The 19486-nt window shown below is 37.7% G+C and overlaps 2 protein-coding genes across 3 annotated transcripts; both read left to right on the top strand.

The window, feature by feature from the left end:
- The first annotated feature begins 2004 nt into the window (after nucleotides 1–2004).
- LOC125493541 (uncharacterized) lies at nucleotides 2005–3057 on the top strand. Its single transcript, XM_048636996.1, has one exon. The coding sequence runs from the start codon at nucleotides 2005–2007 to the stop codon at nucleotides 3055–3057; it is 1053 nt and encodes a 350-aa protein (XP_048492953.1).
- A 3052-nt stretch (nucleotides 3058–6109) lies between these two features.
- On the top strand, nucleotides 6110–17327 carry LOC125493290 (uncharacterized). 2 transcript variants are annotated; one of them, XM_057392031.1, is made up of 4 exons: nucleotides 6110–6518; nucleotides 14803–14991; nucleotides 15696–16845; nucleotides 16950–17327. In XM_057392031.1, the coding sequence occupies exons 3-4, from the start codon at nucleotides 16696–16698 to the stop codon at nucleotides 17271–17273; spliced, it is 474 nt and encodes a 157-aa protein (XP_057248014.1). In that variant the 5' UTR covers nucleotides 6110–6518; nucleotides 14803–14991; nucleotides 15696–16695; the 3' UTR covers nucleotides 17274–17327. The 2 variants fall into 2 exon arrangements, with proteins under 2 accessions (XP_057248014.1, XP_048492452.1); XM_048636495.2 differs by lacking the exon at nucleotides 14803–14991.
- Nucleotides 17328–19486: the final 2159 nt, after the last annotated feature.

Genomic DNA, 19486 nt, shown 5'->3' with positions numbered 1-19486 from the left:
TGTCTCCCCATTTAATTAAGAATCCAATGATGAAACATACCGTGGTCATAATTGGTCCCACGCAAGGGCAAAGCAGTCTGAAAAGCCATTCAAAACCATTTCTAAAAGTGTCAAGGCCCTATTTTAAAGCCCAATTAATTAATCTTGATAATGAGAGGGAAGTAATTAGAAAACGAGAGTCTAGAGAGAGAAACTCCCGCTTCTCTCTAGAATTAAAATTGTGAAGTATTTTGTCCATTATTTACTGTTCCATTGAACCTCAGCTTTTGCTGGAACATGGCTAAGGGTTCGAAGAAAGGAAATGGTGGAAAGAAGGCTAAACAACAAGTAAAGGTGACGAAGAAACCTCAAACTGGTGATGCTAGGAAGATGAAGAATGTGAATGAGATTGGTGACAATGTGGCTCTAAGTTGGACTACGGAGGATGAGAAAGATGATGATTCTGTTGCATCGATGGAGAATCGAGCATCAATGCTGGATAGGGCGAACTTTGAGGCTGTGCGTACTCAGGTGGAAAGCTGGGAAGCATCGATAAGAACTCCAACGCGACCTGCAGCTGGGAGTATTATTCCTTCGCCGCATCCTATGCAACAGTTGGCGAGTAACACAGGTAACATTCCATGGCGACATAGTCTATTTGAGAGTATCCGTGAAGAAGGTCTAGATTTAGAAGGGTGTAGTAATGTTAATCAATCTGATGAGGTTAATATAGCTACAAATGAATCTATTCCTAGAATTGTGATTTCAGAGGAGGATGTTAAAGGTGAGATAGATTTCTGGAATTCTGCGTTGGTGTGTTATGTTTTTGGAATCAAACTTCCTGTTCATATTATTAATGGTTTTGTTAGGCGAGTATGGGGGAAATTTGGAGTTGATAGGATTGCAATAGGGGTGAATGGTGTTTTGTGGTCAGGTTTAGAAATGTGGAGGGTAAACAGTGGGCTATGGATGATGGGCCGGTGTTATATGATAACAAGCCTATTATCATGAAATAGTGGTCTCGTGATATGGATTTATTGAAGGAGGAAGTGAAAGTAGTGCCTACATGGATTAGATTTCCTGGTTTGCTGTTGAAGTACTGGGGACAGGTTGCTCTTAATAAGATTGCTAGTCTGGTAGGTAAACCTATCAGGACAGATAGGGCCACAACACAAAAAGACTGTATTGAATATGCAAAAGTGATGGTTGAAGTGAAAATGGGACAATCCTTTCCTGATGAAATACAATTTCTGAATGAGAAAGGAACAATTATGAAGCAACAGGTGATCTATGAATGTAAACCTATCATTTGTGGTGACTGTGGAGGGATAGGTCATACTTTGGATATGTGTAGACAAAAGAAGTATGATATAGCTATAAAGAAACTACAACCTAAAAAGATTTTGGTGCCTAAATCCAGGGCTCCTGTGGGAACAACACAGGTGCAAGGTGGTGTGTAAGCTGAAGTTCAGGCTCCTCAGCAGCTTAGGTCTGAAGTTATAGCTCTTGAGAAGGTGCCTTCAGTTCAGGGTGTACAACAGGAGACTTTGGCAGTGAAGGATCAGGGGCAGATTCAAAAGGACACTATGGGTTCACAGGGTCTAAAGGGTGTATCTTCATGACAAGGAGCTCAAAAGGTGACTTCAGTAAGCAAGGAAGTGGAGAAGGGACAGGGGCAGGCTCCTATGCTTTCAGTAGGGGAGAAGGAAAGGTGGTAGGTCAGCAGCAGGTTGAGAAGGACTATATACCCCCTAATGGATAGAATTGGTTGTTGGAATATTAGGGGTCTAAATAGCCCTAATAAACATAATGATGTTAAAGGGTTTTTAAGTCATTATAATATTGGGTTGTTTGGACTTCTAGAAACTAGGGTGAAGGCAAATAATTTCTCTAAGGTCTTCCCTAATATCTGTAAGGATTGGGCTGTGGTTACAAATTATCAATTTCATGTTGGAGGGAGAATATTGGTTGATCTAGTTACCTTCTGTTTTTGTGGTTAATATATGTAGTTGCTCTGCTCAATATATGCACTGTGAAGTAATTCATAGAGCTTCTGGAGGTGTATTTGAGGTTACTATGGTGTATGGAGAAAATGATGTGGCTATCAGGGAGGAGCTTTGGAGGGATTTAGAAAGAATTAGTAAATTTGTGAAAAAAGCTTGGGTCATTATGGGAGACTTTAATAGTGTGCTAAATTTGGGGGAAAGATTGGGCTCTGTTGTTACCTTGGAGGAGGTAGGCTCTTTCAGGAAATGTACTAGAATTTGTAAAGTTCAGGATCTTCCTACTTCTGGTCCTTTTTTTACATGGTCTAATAAACAGGAGGGAGAGCAGAGAGTGTTTTCAAAGATTGATAGAGTTCTTGTGAATTCCAGATGGATTGACAACTTTAGAAATGCTTATGCAATGTTCATCTCAGAGGGCATTTCTGATCATTGTGCATGTGTATTGAAATTGGACAATACCTTAATTGAGAAGGCTAGACCATTTAAATTTTGTAACATGTGGGCCCTTGATGATTCTTTCTTAGACATAGTTCAAACTGGGTGGCAGGTGAGAATTGAGGGTGTCCCTATGTTTCGAGTGGTGAGTAAACTAAAGAAGTTGAAGCAGAGCCTGAAAATGCTGCATAAACATAAATTTTCTCAAGTGGAGAATGATGCTGCTATAGCTTTGATAAAGCTCCTAGATATCCAGAAAGCTATTCATAGTGATCCACATAATGCAGATCTACATAGGAAGGAGGATGAAGCCAGGAGCACCTATGAAGATTTAAATAAAGCTAAGATGAGCTTTATTAGGCAGAAAGTAAAACAAGACTGGATCAAAGGAGGGGATGAAAATACTAGATATTTTCATTCATGTCTGAGGAAAAGAAGCCTTCAGAAGCAGGTGTATAGGATTAAGGATGATTCAGGGGAATGGCAAGAAACTCCTAAGGAGGTGGAGGAAGCTTTTTTAATGTATTATAAGAGATTTTTAGGGACTGATAGTGAAGCTACTGGCCATGTCAGTAACTCAGTCATAGCTGAAGGCCCTAATATGGATGAAAGTATGCAGGAGAGACTTGTAGGCTAGTTCAGTATGGAGGAGGTTAAGAAGGCATTTTTTGAGATTGATGATAAAAAACTGCAGGGCCAGATGGATATTCCAGTGGGTTTTTCAAGAAAGTTTGGGATCAGGTGGGAGAAGAAGTCTCCCAAGCAGTGCTGGGTTTTTTTTCAATCAGGCCAATTGCTAAAGCAGATAAACACCACTACACTGTGTTTAATACCAAAAGTAAATCAACCTGAAGAAGTAAGCCAATTCAGGCCTATTGCTTGCTGTAATGTCACCTACAAGGTAATATCTAAGCTCTTATGCAGTAGACTAAAGTTGGTTTTGCCTAATATGGTGAATCAAGTGTAGAGTGCTTTTGTTGCTAATAGGAAAATCATGCATAATATACTTATTTATCAAGATATTCTTAGACATTATAAGAGAAAGAGCCAGCCTAGTAGATGTACTATGAAGATTGATTTGAGGAAGGCTTATGATTCAGTAAGCTGGAAATTTATTGAAGAACTTTTGAAGAAATTGAAGTTTCCTGCTAAATTTAGAATATGGATTATCACTTGTATTACTACTCCAACCTTTTCTCTCAGTATTAATGGTGGATTAGTTGGATTTTTTAAAGGAAGGAAGGGGCTGAGGCAGGGGGATCCAATTTCCCCTTTGTTGTTTGTTCTAGTGATGGAGTATTTTACAAGAATTCTGCAGAAGGTTGGGAATAAAGAGAACTTTGGTTTTCACCACAGATGCAAAGAATTGATAATGAATCATCTCATCTTTGCAGATGACCTTATGTTGTTTTGTAAAGGAGACATTCAGTCAGTGACTTTGATGGTTAGAGCCTTAAAAGCTTTCTCAGATGCTTCTGGTTTACAGGCTAATCATATGAAGTTTGCTATATATTTTGGCAATGTTCAAGAAGAGCTAAGAAGCAGGATTCTACAAGTTAATGGATTCCAACTAGGATCATTTCCATTCAGATACCTTGGAGTGCCAATTACTTCCAAGAGAATCTCTATTTCAGATTGTGATGTACTTATTGATAGAATGCTGAAGAGAATTATGTGTTGGTCTTCTAGACACTTATCATACGCAGGGAGGGCCACTTTAGTTAATGATGTGCTGTTAAGCATTCACTCTTATTGGGCTCAAGTATTTCTGCTCCCTAAATATGTCATACAAAGAGTAACACAAATCTGCAGAGCCTACCTTTGGGATGGTAAATTTTTCCTACATAAACCTCCTTTAGTGGCATGGGAATGGGTTTGTAGGCCTAAGAAATGTGGTGGGCTTGGAGTTAGGGACTGTATGGTGTGGAATACAGCAGCTATGGGTAAATACATTTGGCAAATTGCCAAGAAGGAAGATACTCTTTGGATCATGGATTCACATCATTTACATCTGTGAAGCTAATTGGTGGGATTATACTCCATCAAGTAATGCAAGTTGGTCTTGGAAGATGATTTGCAAAGTCAAGGAGAAGTTTAAACCTGCCTATCAGAACAACTTATGGCTGAATGGTAGGAAAGCTTACACTATTCAGGATGGTTATCAGTGGCTTAAAGGTAATATGGAGAAAGTGAGATGGTCTCATTGGGTATGGAGCTCATTGAATATCCCTAAGCATGCCTTTATTGCTTGGCTAGCTGTCTGGGGTAGATTAAATACCAGGGAAAGGTTAAATAAAGCTGACATATGTAGAGATACTAGTTGCCTGCTGTGTCAAAATGGGGTTGATTCATGTCAACATCTCTTTTTTCAATGTGATTTCAGTAGGAGAATTTGTAAGGGGATAATGTGCTGGTTGGAAATTTATTACAGTGGGAATGAAAATTTGTATGTACACTGGAGGAAGTGGGGGAGGAAATTCAGGAGAAGATATCAACAGAAGGTGGCGCATATGCTAGCTTGGCAGCCACAATGTATTACACATGGAAGGCAAGAAATCATGCTCTCTGGTATGAAGCTGTGTGGAATCCGAGGTTATAATCAAGAAGATTCAATGTGACATAACCAGTAGAATTAAAGCAAAAATTTGTGATAAATGGAGTGATAATGAGTGTCTTTGGTTTGAAAACCTTAGGTCTGGTATATTGTATGCTGTCCATTTTATTTGGTGTATGCTGTAGGTGTGTTGTCTGATGTCTATATGTTTGTTCTGGTGTTGAGCTGGTTGTGTGTCTGAGATTGTTCAGTTTGTAGTTGGTGCTTTCATGATTTTGGTAATATATTACTTACATTTTTACCAAAAAAAAAATTAATCTTGATAATTAATTGTATATTGAGCGCAATTAATTAAAAAGCCCAATTAATTGTTTAATAATAATTAATTTTTTTTATTTTTAATAAGCAAATATTTTCAAAAGATATCTTTTATAGTTCAATTAAAATTTTCTCCCGCAAAATCAGATTTTCGAAATTAATGGATAATAGAAAATCTTCTAGAACGCATTCTAGAAAAGCTGGCAATGACACGTCAAGAGCCACGCTGGTGCGCCTAGTGCACCAGCTTGCGTCTGGCATTGGTCTGTGCGTCAGGCGCAACTTTTCCTAACACGTGGCACTGTGCCACAGACTATGAGACAGATTGTGTCCTGCACCTGGCGCACATCTCTACGTGAAGCACAATTTTCATTGTTATCTTTTTCAAAGCACATACCACGTGCCCGCTTTCTACTGGGCATGCCGCATCATGCACTTGACACATCAGCCTGCTCTTGACACATCAGCATGCGCCAGACACAGCTGGCGCATGAGGCGCAGTGTAACACCACGGATTTTCGCTCATAATTTCTTCGACTTATTTTCCCTTAATTATTATTTTCCGTTAAATTTAGAATATTTTACTTCTAAAAATATTATATCTTATGTTATTTGTTTTCCAACTTTTTAAATGTTGTATTTGTCAAATTTATTGGCTTAGAAATTATATATATATTCTACTATTTAAAAATGCGGGTTTGATCTAGTATTTTTATTTATTCGGTTTTAGCGCGTTTTGAACCGTTGCACGACCTTTTAACGTGAAGTTTTATGTTCCTAAAAGCTGTCTGAAATAATGTCTTGTATGGGAGATATTTTCATATTCATTTCAACCTTTGAAATCCCTTTGTAACACCTATTTTATTACCCCATTAATTTCACTTGTAACCCCCTTTTTATTTCCCTTTTTGCTGCTGGAAATTGATCACAAAATTAGTCCATTTTCCCCATTTTATTCGACCATTTGAAGAGATAAAGTTGAGAGGAAAAGTTCATCTCGGTTTTCCCTGCTACACCTTCACGAAAATGGCTATCACCAGAGATATAACCGTTGGATCGCCCTAAAATTTGGACAGCACGTTTAGGACATCTAGGCCTTCATGATGACTGGAGCGATGTTGAATCAGGACTATAAATTATCGGGAATCAAGATCAGAGCAGAGCAACACATAGAGGAATTTATGATGTTCAAGAAGTAGAATGCAAGTCATTGGAGGTCTTCAAAGGTAACTAGCGGTTTTCCTAGATCGATTAGTATTTGTATTGGGATTATACTAGTATTAATGGTTAGGTCGGGTTAATAATTTGTTAGGATTTGGGTAGAAACAATTATATGATTATTCACATGAAATTTCATGAATTATATGATTATCTGATAACTTGTGAACTTTGTGTTCTAGTTGGAAGTTTTATATGAGCCACCATTTATTAATTCTTCTGCTGGAGTTCTTCTTGACCAACATTGTTATGGTCTGCAGATGACTTCTTTCTTGATTTCTTGCTTTGCTTCACATTATGTGTGTGTGTTTTTTTTTTCCTTCGTGGCGTGGCATGAGGATCATGTTATTCATTACTTTTTTTATTATGGTTGTCGTCATTCTTGCTTTGCATCAGTTTACATTCTTAAATTTTGCTGTTGTTAATATTGATGTGTTAGAGAATACTTCATGATTTATTCAATGTAAATGTTGTATGAATAGCAGTTTCCACTGTGGTACAAAGTTTTCCCTGGTGAGGTTTATGTTATGATATTATCTGTTTTTATTTATTCATATTTGGAATATGATTTTATTTTAAACATGATTGTTATTCTATTTAGTAAGTTGAGGTTATTGTTGGCTTAAATATGTTTATTTATTGGCATCTTGAGAACATGATTGTCTTGGGTTGTTTATGTTATGTTATACCCCAACTTAGATAAAGAATGTGTGGATTATTTGGTTGTATTTATTTAATTTGTGATCTTTGGTATTAGTTCAAAATATTTCGGAACATTTTTAATATTTTAAGTTTCATGTGAGTAAATTATAGTTTCTTTTGGAGTTATTATTATTTTTGTTATTAGTATTTTGAAGAATGTTATCGTCGAATTGAGACTATTGGATTGCGATCATAGTTTCTGTTGATTTTGGGTGTAAAGCCTTAAGGGCATCCTTAATATTTATATTTGATGAATCAATGGATGAATAAACTATAGTATTTATTTGTAGATCTGTTTTATTGAGATTAAGATATCCGGTGGGATAGACGTAGTCCCCGGTGAAGAACATGCCAACCACCTAGGTTGCGATTTAGGGGTCTTACCTGGGTTAATTGTTATCGTCCGAGAGGTTGGGAAGTACTGAGCTGTGTACTATCCTACATCGGGAGTGTGGCCATTTTTAGACACAGGCAGTAGGGAACGTAAGCCCATAGGCTGTCTGGAGATTTCGATCTGACAAACCTTAGGAAGTGGGTTGCGACCCACTGGCGTTCTGCTCTTTCTCAAAACCTATTATATTATTTTTGTTTAATTATTTTGGAGGCCTTATGTTATGGATCTTGTATGCTTATATTAAATTTATTAATCATGATTTACTTTATTTTAACCATGTTAGATTGTCAGCTGTCTTTTGGTTGTTACTTGGTTCAGTTTGACATTTTATGTTGATTAAGACTTATTTATTAATGTTTGATAACTCCTATGTGGATTCTAGTTGAGCTGGGAGAGCTGTTAGTTTCTCCCCACTTATTGTGGATGTGTGTTGATATATTTTGCATGTTAATATGTTGCAGTATGGTTTTGTCATGGGGTTTGAGAGATACCGACGAGCTTAATTAGGAGGGTTACTTATTTTTGTTTCTTTTTATTTGTGAGATTTTGGGATCATGTTATCTCGTTATAGATACGTTTGGATTAATGTTCTTTTCTTGTTGTTTTTTAGATTTTATTCGAACTTTAGAGTGACACTGTCCGTCTTGACGATATTTCCGCTATCGTCTACTACTTAATAAATCTTTCTATTTTGTTTATTCATTGCCTATGAATGGACGGAGTGTTACACGCAGTGTCGTTTTCCCTATAAATAGGCCTAATTTCCGTACAGATTTAAGGACAAATTTTACACAGAACTCTCGACTTTTATATTACGAATAGCTTACGAACCTCTCTAATAAAACACATAACCTCGCTACAAAAACTCATACCTTTCAAACACCAACACATTCAAATCTACATACTTTCAGACGTTTAGATCTTCATGCTTCACAATTGCTCGTGCCGAAGGGTGTCAATCTCGTAGACCCAATCCACTGTATTATAATTTCAAGGATCCTTGAATAAATTCTCTATTTCTATATTGAAGTTACTAACTATTTCTTTCATAATGTAGATCTTTAATATAAAATCGTGCCTTTGTACATTGTAATCCCTTTTCTATACTATATTTTATATTCATATTATTCCTGCCTATGCATATTATATGTTTGCCTAATTATTCTGTGCATATTGTATGTTTGCCTAATTATTCTATGCATATTATATGATTGTCATGCTTTATTACTTACCTACATGTTATTTTTGTTAATGAAAGACCTAAAAAAATATTCTAACCTTAATCAAAGTCATTTGGGCAACCTACTAGATTTCTTGTAAATTGATTGCATAATAACTTGTCACTAAAAATATAATCTTTTTATGTGTATCTTGAACCAACCTAGACTAAATACTTTTAGGCTGTTTAAAATATTATATGATTATTCTTTTGCATAAAATCTGTAAGGAATTGATATTTAGTAGAGGCCAGCAATGGGTAACATAGATCCTGCATGTCTTTGTACCCTCACCCTCGAGCTCAATATTTGGTTCATTTTGACCATCTATAGAGTCTAGACGGGGAAATCTACATTGGATAAGTCCCTAATTTGTCCTTACGATTTTCCATATCCAATTAGGTTTATGATTCTTCCTTTAGAGAATTGTTAACGACTTCAAAAATGTAATATTTACAATGGGGTAGTCAAATACTCAAATCTAATACGCGCTCAGCCCGCATAGGCGAAATAAAAACACACCTACAATCTAGCGACTCCAATGGGGAGGATTTCAAAAAAAATATATTATTTTTCGATGATTGGGTGAAATTCTAAAAATACGACTTATACTCTTTTTATGCATTAGAATGACATTACAATTTTGCATATTATAGGCGTGGATTTTTCAATCACTTTAATGCCTGTACGCGATGTGACCGTGTTTATTCGACTACCTCATTGTTTATTTTTAATTTGAAATTCGTTTTGAAGTCGCCAACAATTCTTTAAAGGAAGAATAAATCATAAACCTAATTGTATTTTGAAACGGATGGGGCATCTTAGGGATTAATCCCATGTAGATTTCCCCATCATGACTCCATAAATGGCCAGGAACAAAAATTGAGTTCGAAGGTGAGGGTACAATACTGTCAGAAACTATATTACCCATTGCTAACCTCCACTAAATACCGATTCATTACATATTTTAAAATAACGTGTTAAGCACCCTAAAAATAATTAATCTAGGTTGGTTCAGGAACCACATAAAAAAACTATATTTTTAGTGACAAGTTATTATGCAATCATATTACAAGGTTCCTTGCAGATTGTCCAAATTATCTGAATTAATTAGAACAATTCTTTAGGTCTCGTTGAGCAATAAATACAAAGTGATAAATATGGCAATCAGACATAAGATATAAAAGGTTAATAAAAAGAAATAAAATAAGAAAATAAAATATAACACGGAGTTAGTATAATACGTACACTAATTTCAATTGTGGGAATACGTTAACAGTCTATTTCACGAATAAACTGTTAGTAACTTCAAGAAAATAATAAAAAAATACAAAAATAAAATAAAAAAGGTTAATTTAGTTGACCCTCAAAAATTATGCCACTGTCCGGGGTCGTTTATTTGTACGAATCTGGGAAAATTAAACCATTCTACAAGGCTTAAAAAAGGTATTCGTGTTTTGTATACGTCCATTAAAAGGGTCGATTTGTGTTGTTGTGTGGTGTTTGTGCGTGAAACAATTTTGGTTGATGCGGCTAGGATGATGTGGCGCATGATTGGACGATATGGCGCAAGGTGTTGGGGCTCTTTGGTGCTGTGGTAATTTCGTTTGTGTAGTTGACTTTTGTAGATTGATGGTGATGATGAATTAAGGAGGTGCTGAATGGTGATGATGAATTATGTGGCAGGGGATGAAGATTAGGTAGCTGTGTAAGTTAGGCGTAGGGAGTGATTAGTTTTAGGCGATGGATGGATATGTTTGAGGATTAGTTGAATGATGGTTAGGAATAGGATATGATGCGGTGATATGCTGTGCGTGAGATATGAGGGTGTAGGTGATGATCAGGTGTAGGCTGTAGGACTTCTATGAATTGTGAGTCCCGCGTGATGTTGGAAGGTACTCTGGGTTCTTTACCTTCGTTTCCTAAAGATCTTCCTTATTACGGTTCCAACAGATATCAAGGAGGATCCATTTGTGTGGGATATGGGGTGGGTAAAGTAGGAGAAAGAAAGGGGTTAAGTTAAATAAACAAATAAAAAGGGGTTAAAGTAGGAGAGAGAAAGGGAGTAAAATTGAATTAATAATGTAATGGTGGACCATATGATAAGGACATGAGAGGGTAAAAAGGAAAAAAAAATTCCAAATAAGGAATAAAGTAAAAGAGGGAAGATCTTTTGGAAACACACTTAAACGGAAAGAAGAAAGATCTTTAGGAAACGAAGGGAGTAATTAGTTGGTTGAGTTATGTTAAGGAGAATATCTCTATTATATAAGCGAAGGGGAAGTAATGGTGTCCCTTCTTGAAATTACTTATATACCCTTAATTTCATAAAAAAAAAAAAGGAAATAAATTATTTTCTTAATAATTTCCTTATTTACACATATGGGTAATAAAGAAAGTTTTGCATTACCAAAAAGTATACATGGAGAATTTCCTCACCACAACATCAAGCACAAAAATTGACAAACTTCGTGAATAACCAAGAATTTAAGGAAAAACAAGCATGCAATCTAAAAGAAAACACACTAGAAGTCCAAATAACAAGATTATAGATGAAAAACAAGGACTAGAAGATGAGTTACCAACATGGAGATGAAAATCCCCAGATTTGAAGCCCTAGAAATCAAAACCTTGAAAAATCCCAAATTTTGTGCTCTTGAGTGTTGTAGAGATGAATGTGGTGAAGATTCTGGTGAGAAAAGCCGTCGAAAGTCGCCGAAAAATGAGCCTGGTGGCCGGATCTAGAGAGGATGAAGAGAGAGAAAGTGAGTGAGGGTGAGAGATATGTTCGAAATTATGAGGAGAAGAGCAAGGAGGGCCGAAAAGCTAGAAACGAAAATCGTGAAAAAACGCCCATCCGGGTTTGGTGCGGGCACACCTCCTCCAAGTGCAGGCGCACCAAACGCAAAAAGATTTTCAGAAGGAGTTTGGTGCGGGCGCACCACGACGAGGTGCGGGCGCACCACGACGAGGTGCGGGCGCACCACGACGAGGTGCGGGCGCACCACGACGAGGTGCGGGCGCACCACGACGAGGTGCGGGCGCACCGGACCCTTATGTTTTTTTCTGAAAATTTCTCAAGGAGCTGGTGCAGGCGCACCACGATGAGGTGCGGGCGCACCACGATGAGGTGCGGGCGCACCACGATGAGGTGCGGGCGCACCACGATGAGGTGCGGGCGCACCACGATGAGGTGCGGGCGCACCAGACCCTTCTGTTTTTTTTTTCTGAAATTTTCTGAAGGAGCTTGTGTTGGCGCACCTAGTGGAGGTGCGGACGCACCAGTTTTTTTTTTCGAATTTTTTTTTTAAAGGCGCGGGCGCACCTTGAGGAGGTGCGGGAGCACTTACCTTTTCTGTTTTTTTTCTTCAAAAATTTTAGAAAAAGGTGTGGGCGCACCGCTAAGAGGTGCGGGCACACCAGACTAAATTTCCGAAAAAATTTAGAATGGTGCGGGCGCACTTCGAGAAGGTGCAGGAGCACCTAACCCGTCTGTTTTTTTTCCTTCGAATTGTCTTTCCAAACGGGTGCGGGCGCACCTCAATGGGGTGCGGGCGCACTATAAACATCCGTTTTCTCAATCTTTCTATTGCAAATCACTCATTTCACTCAACTTTTCATAAAATTCAGATGTCCCAATGTAGCTCTCATGGCTAGCCGATAAATCAAAAGTCTAACTAACAATCACAAGAAAAATAAAAGAAAGGGAAGAAAAGAAACGGGTTGCCTCCCGTGTAGCGCTTGTTAGCTGGACTAAAAAGGATACGTCCTTCACGAGAGTCGCTCGGGTGAGCGAAGAAACAAACAACCAATCGAACCAACGGCGTGATTATCATGATAAAGCTTCAATCTCTGACCGTTTACCCAAAATGGACCGTTCTCACCCCAAAACCTCATAAGCCCCATAGGGAGTGGTCTTCAACAGTGAGAAGAGACCCGACCACTTGGAATTTAACTTTCCGGGAAGAGTTTTAGTCTTGAGTATAACAATAAGACTTTATCCCCAACCCGAAATTCTCGTTGTTGAATCCGGCGATTATGCCATTTCTTCGTTTGCTCTTTGTATAGTCTTGAACTCTCATAAGCGTCAAAACAAAGTTCTTCAAGCTCTACTAACTTTTCCTTGCGAGCGTTTCCCGCCAAATGAAGATCCATGTTGAGCTCTTTTACTGCCCACCAAGCTTTGTTGTAATAGCCTTGTTTTTAAGAACCTTTATTTAAAAGCTAAAAGTGGATAAGACCATCATTCTTAATGGTTAAGAAAGCTTGTGGATAAGCATTGTCATTATTAACGGTTAAGAAAGCTTGTGGATAAGCATTATCATTCTTAATGGTTAAGAAAGCTTGTGGATAAGTACTATCATTCTTAGTGGTTAAGAAAGGTTGTAGATAAGCACTAACATTCTTAGTGGTTAAGAAAGCTTGTGAAAATGCACTATCTTTCTTAATGGTTAAGAAGGTCAAAGGGGATAAGAACCATCATTCTTATTGGCTAAGAAGGCTTTGGAAACCAATAGATAAGTTAGAAAGTCCTTGAGAGCCTTAAACATTAAGATTATGAAAATCGTTTGGAGATTGTTTTATCTAACGATGAACTTCCAGTTAAAGAGTCTTTCGGTGTTGAATCCGAGCTCAGAACCTAACCAAACTTGATATTTGACATGCTTGGGATGTCTTAAGGTTAAAATAGTCATTTATTCCCAAGACTTACGTGGCTCAATAAGGTAAATTGCTTATATAGTAAAAACTGGCCAGCTTAAATTACAACTCAGACCTATGCTCAAATAAAGCTGCTTAGCAGCTACTTAAGTGTCGATTTCTCAAAACCCTTTCTATGCATGAAAGCCAAGACCTAAGGCTAACACCTCAAGCAAGAATCACCCAAAAAATCCAAGAAACCGACCTTGCCCAGAAGAGGTTTCCCTCCCCTGGGGGTACCGCCAGAACAGACTATAAAAGCCTGTTCTGGAATTTCGTCTCTTTTCTCTTATTTCTTCCTCTTGGACACACACTTTTTTCTACATAGAACTCTTTTAAACATCCATACAAAGTAGTACAAGCTTTGGTTCCAACCTTTAGACCATAAAATCATGTAGAAAACCTTGCTGAAAGATCACATAAGTTAGTGTAAGTTCAACAGATTACACCTCTTGTATTTAAGCTTAGTTTTTCATATCTATAAGCTTGTTGAAACTAATCTTTAGCATTTTATATATTCAGGGGAATATGTAGGAGTAGTTAACCAATTGGGTTAAGGAGTTTCGTGGCCTTAAGCATCCTCAGTGAAGGTAAACACTTAGTTTGGTTTTAACCTAGAAATTTCCATACCTATAGTTAGGTGATTGTTCCTTTCTAGTGTAAAGCATGTTTATGAAATGAATTTACTTATGATGTGTATATTATTATGTGTATATTGAGTAAATAACATGGATATAACATGCTAAGGTTCGTTAGAGATGTTTTATTTGACCTAAACAACACTTATACACTAAGTAATTACGATTATGCTTCTTAATGGAATGTGTTTGGTACATGGACTTGTGGAGTAATTGTGATGACTGAGGTGGAGTTGTTATGTTATTGTTCAAGTATATATATCCAAAGTTTTCAGTAGAACAATATGGTTCATCTTGTTATTATGATTCAAGAAGTTGGAGTGATAAATTTGGGAACATAGTAGGTGGTGGTTTCTGTTGTTGGTTGTGCTGTTGTATTGTGGTTGTGTTCTTCTGTTATTGTGCTTAATGTTGTGTTATTGATGTTGGTGTTATTGTTGGTGGTGGAGGTGGTATTATTGTTGTTTGTGCTGTTGTTATTATGTTGTTGTTATATCGTTCTTATTGGATAGTCGTTGTTGATGATGCGAGGGAAGTCATAATCTTAGAATTGGGAGACTGTTATAATTATTGTAGTTGGAGTTGATATGTATGAAGTCGAGTTATGAGTTATGGGAATGACTTCGTTAATTTCTATTTGCAGGATTCAGTTTATTTAGCATAATGGTTGCGTTAGAAGAAGATAATTAGAATAGTTAAGTTTGGTTATTGATTATTGATGTTACTGTGAGGTGGTTGTTGGAGGATGGCTATGTAGACGTATATAATTGAAGATGGTATGGGAAATCAAGTAATGATGATTGGAGGTTTCGTATAATTGTTATAGAGTAAGGTAACCTTTATGTTCAGCAAAATATATTTAAATGCTCCTGTGTGCGTTATATTGAATTTTAGATATCATATATCGTTTATAGTAATGGTCATGATTATAGATGCATCTCTATGAGTCAGTTGTGAATTGCTATTGGATTGTTATAAAAGTATCCTTTTGTTTAATTATTGGAATTGTTCGAAAATACTATGTTTCTTAAAATATGATTTGGTATGATAATGAGGAAATGATTCAGATATGAGTTAAGACCAGATAATGTCGAATATGGTGTTATGTTATGAGTATTGAGGATTCAAGTATGAATTATTAAATATCTTATATTATAAATATGAAAGTGAGGCATGAACATGCACCCGAGTTAGGGCGGGTGAGTCCCTAACTGTTGCCTTCGAGGAAGGGCGAATTCTTGGCGTTATAGGATATGTCCGGTTATGTCTTGCAAGCAGAACAGTAACAGGTAGGGTGACTACCCTCAACAGTTTGGAGACAGTTGGTACTATGTGGTACCCATCTCCATTCGCGTTCATGCCAAACGATTTGATTTTGTGAAGCGATAATAACTAAGTTGAATGTGATTATTTGTTATTATAACTATGTGTTAGTTTTCAAAATACACCTGAACTTGTATTTTCTATTACACGGTGTGTACTCAGCTTTGCTGATAGTGTTGTCATTTCTGTGGCCTGTCACTTGGTGGGTGGCAGAGTCAAACATTGTTGCAGGTTTGGTGTTGTGAGCTCAGAATTTTGATGTGAAGCAAGATAAAGATGTCGTCGTAGCTTATGGATTGAGTTTGTATTTTAGATAGTTAATTAAGGAAAAGTTTCTGATATATTTCGTTGTATACAATATTTGGGAATATAAGTCGAGATCTTGGTGTAATTGAAGTCTTATATAAAGGATTTTGTTTTGTGAGCCAATTACCCACAGGTTTAGGATCATTTTCTAGGTTATGTTTCCGCTGCGAGTAAATGTTTAATTCGAGGCTTATTAAGCATTGATTGTGAGTGAATCTTAAGTGTGTTTACCTAGCAGCTCGGGAATCGGGCTCTTACATTTGTGCTGTAGTTCAACCGGCAAATGACATGCTTTGCCATACACAATGCGATAGGGAGTGGTGCCTATAGGTGTCTTGAAAGCCGTACGAAGAGCCCAAACCAATCCTTTCGTGTCTTATTGACCACTCTCTCAAGGACATTCTTAACTTCTCGATTTGAGACTTCAACTTGGCCTTGGGTTTGGGGGTGATAAGGAAGACTGACTTTATGAATTACCCCGTACTTCTTCAAGAGTGCTTCTAGTTGCTTCTTGGTGAAGTGTGAACCGCCATCACTTATCAACACACGAGGCACTCCAAATCGAGGAAATATGATCTTTTTCAGGAGCTTGGTCACAACCTTGTGGTCATTGGTAGGGGAGGCAATAACTTAAAGGAAAAATTGACACCATGGGGCTGAACTATACCCGGTTTTCTTTAATAGGGACAAACTTTCAATATTCCAGTGGGGAGCCCAAGTATTGTATGACCCGGATTTGCATTGACCCAGCAGGTAATTTAACCTGCTACTTCAGGTAACTAGAGTCACGTGATCATTAAATGAACGTGTGACTTTAAAAACCTCCCCACCCCTGTTGTTTTTTCGTGAATCCTCTTTGTTCTTCCTTTGGTCTTCTCTCTGTTCTTCCTTTCTTCTTCTCTCTTCAATGACTTCTGCATCTGGATCTGGGTCAGTGAATACAAGAAGTTCTGGGCGGGCAATTGTGAAGTGTAACCATGACATTCCTACGAAATTGCACACTATGAAATCTGGTGGACATGTTGGAAGGAAATTCTATGGGTGTGCGATGTGGCCAGTAAGTGTATCTGAAATTAGGGCAAACATTTAAAATTTTTTGTTTCTGTTTTTTTTTTTAAAAAAAAATACATGACTATTGTTGTGGTTCTTTCTCTTTAATAGGCACCAGATTGTGGATTTTTCAAATGGGATGTTAATGAAGGGTATTCAAAGGAATGTCATGAATGTGAAGAGTTACATGTGAAGTTGTTGGAGCAGTGCACAAGCATTGCTGAGTTGGAACTGCAGTTCAAGATTTTTGAAGACAAGGTTAGCAAAATAAAGATGAAGAAGGAAAAAATGGCTGCTGAAGTTGAAGAGTTGAGGAAGGAGATGGCTAGAATTAATGCTGAATTGGCTAAGAGTAATGGAGGGGAGAAATTGGCTATAAGGGCGTTGTTGTTGTCCTGGATTTTCTTTGTTGTGATCATTGTTTCCATGAATTGATCATTATAGTATGTTTAGGGTGGGGATGTTAGTATGATGCAAATGTTAAGGGTGGGGATGTTAGTTTAATGCAAATGTTAGATGGGTAGAAGAATGTATTTTGGAAGCTTCTGACAAAGAATGAAAGTTTGCATTTTGTTTCAAATTCAAAGCCTCCTTACAATTGCTTAGAAGTACTTTTAATTCACAACAAAATATCATTGTTGTCCTTCACAAGTACTTAAAATTGAACTACAATATCATTGTTATCCTTCACAAGTACTTAAAATTAGGACTACAATATCATACCCATTGTTTAAGGCAACAAAACTACATAACAAGTCCAAAATAGATTGATGAGACTACATTTGTAACCCTAGGAATAATGAATTGGCAGAATTGGAATTCATGTGTTGCTAGTTGATGGTTGGCTGCTGTTTAATGGACCTTTCGAGGTTGAAACTATTGATTGAGAAACCTCCATAGGACGACCACTTTGAGAAGGGGCCTGCACATTTGGTAAAGGTGAGACAGTTAATAAATTATAGACAAGTTAGATAACAATGTGAAGTATTTACACAATAAGAGAATCAAGAAACCTTACCCTTCCACCTGTAGCTCCCTTTGAACCTGTGCCACTACTTGATGCACCCCTAACAGCTCTTGACCCCCTAGCAGCTCCTGCTCCCCTAGCAGATGTTGACCCACTAGTATATCCTGACCCCCTAGCACCTTTGGAACCCCCACAACCTACTTCAGTTGATGAACTCCTGCCTCCCCTAATTACCCTTCCTCCTTTCCCTAACCTACTTGGTTGGGAAGTTGCATTAAGGTGTGATCCATGGTTGTCAGAATCAGTTGGTGAAGGCTGTAATGCACTCTTAGCTTTCTTTTGAGGTGGTTGGGAAGGTTCACTACCTTTGTTTGAACATGTTCTTTTGTTGTGAGTTTTAATTTACAAATGCTACAACTCATTTCACCCCATGTTTAGTTAACCTCCCAGGTTTCTTAGGGTTCTCATGGGGGTCCTTCCTTTTGTTTTTTCTAGGTCTTCCAGGACCAATCTTGATAGGTGGAGGGACTAAAGGAGCTACAACCTTGGGCCAGTGCCTTTCACCAACTACTCGGGGTATTGATCCTGCATAAGACTGTAGGTATGTGGCCCTTGTGTAGTATTCTGACACAAAGTCCTCAGCATTCTTTCTACAAAAGAAAATGCAAGCCACTGCATGACAGCAGGGGATTCCACATAAATCCCATTTCCTACATGTGCATGACTGTGCAGCCAAGTCCACTGTCAAACTGTCCATCTTATGATTAACTTGGAAAGTTGTGTTTGTGGATGGAATTCCATGCAGTTGGCAGCCTCTGCCTTTTCCTTATTTAACCTAGTTGTATCCTAGGACAGATCTGAGCCTTAGATGCTTCCATTTCTTGCCTTTTCACCACTAATCTCTGCATAAGGGCTACCCTTATGTCCTCCAACATGTAAATGATATGTTTTGTCCTAGCAGCTATAATATAGCCATTGAAAGTCTTAGACAGATTACTTGTTATAACATCCACCTTAGTGTTAGCTTTCAAATGTGCTCTACAAAAAACAGAGGGGTTGTGGGCTTTTTAAACTTTTGTTGCATCAGGGTTAATGGTATCCATTTCATCTAGGGCATCAGTGTAGTCTGCAATACTATAAGCCTTAGCTGCTCTCCAGAACAACAATTTCTTTCATCACCCTTAAAATCTTTGTGCCAATGGGCAAAGATATGCCTAGCACAATGCCTATGCTCACATTGGGGAAAAATAGATGCAACTGAGCTTATAATTGCCTAGTTAAACAAACATAGAGGAGAATTAAATGATTGTGCATTAATATGTAATTATGAATAACTTAATCATCAAAACAAATGTAGTTTAATGCATATGTAATTGAAACTTACCAAGTGTTCATCTGAAACAATTGTAAGACCTTCACCTTGTCCTAGGTTCAAAGCTGTTTGAACCTCACTGAGAAACCATGACCATGAGGAGTTGTTCTCACCTTCAACTATGGCCCAGGCAACTGGATACATTTTGTCATTGGCATCCCTGCCAACAACTGCCAATAATTGACCACCCAAAAAGGTCTTCAAGAAGCAAGCATCAATGGACAAGAACCTTCTGCAACCCTCCTGCCACCCTTTTCTCACACCATCAAAACAGATGAAGAGTCTTTGAAACACTGGAGTTGCACTCCT

The sequence above is a fragment of the Beta vulgaris genome, chromosome 9, assembly GCF_026745355.1.
Source record: "Beta vulgaris subsp. vulgaris cultivar EL10 chromosome 9, EL10.2, whole genome shotgun sequence".
Taxonomy (NCBI): Eukaryota; Viridiplantae; Streptophyta; class Magnoliopsida; order Caryophyllales; family Amaranthaceae; genus Beta; species Beta vulgaris.
This window is presented reverse-complemented; position numbering and strand designations above follow the sequence as displayed.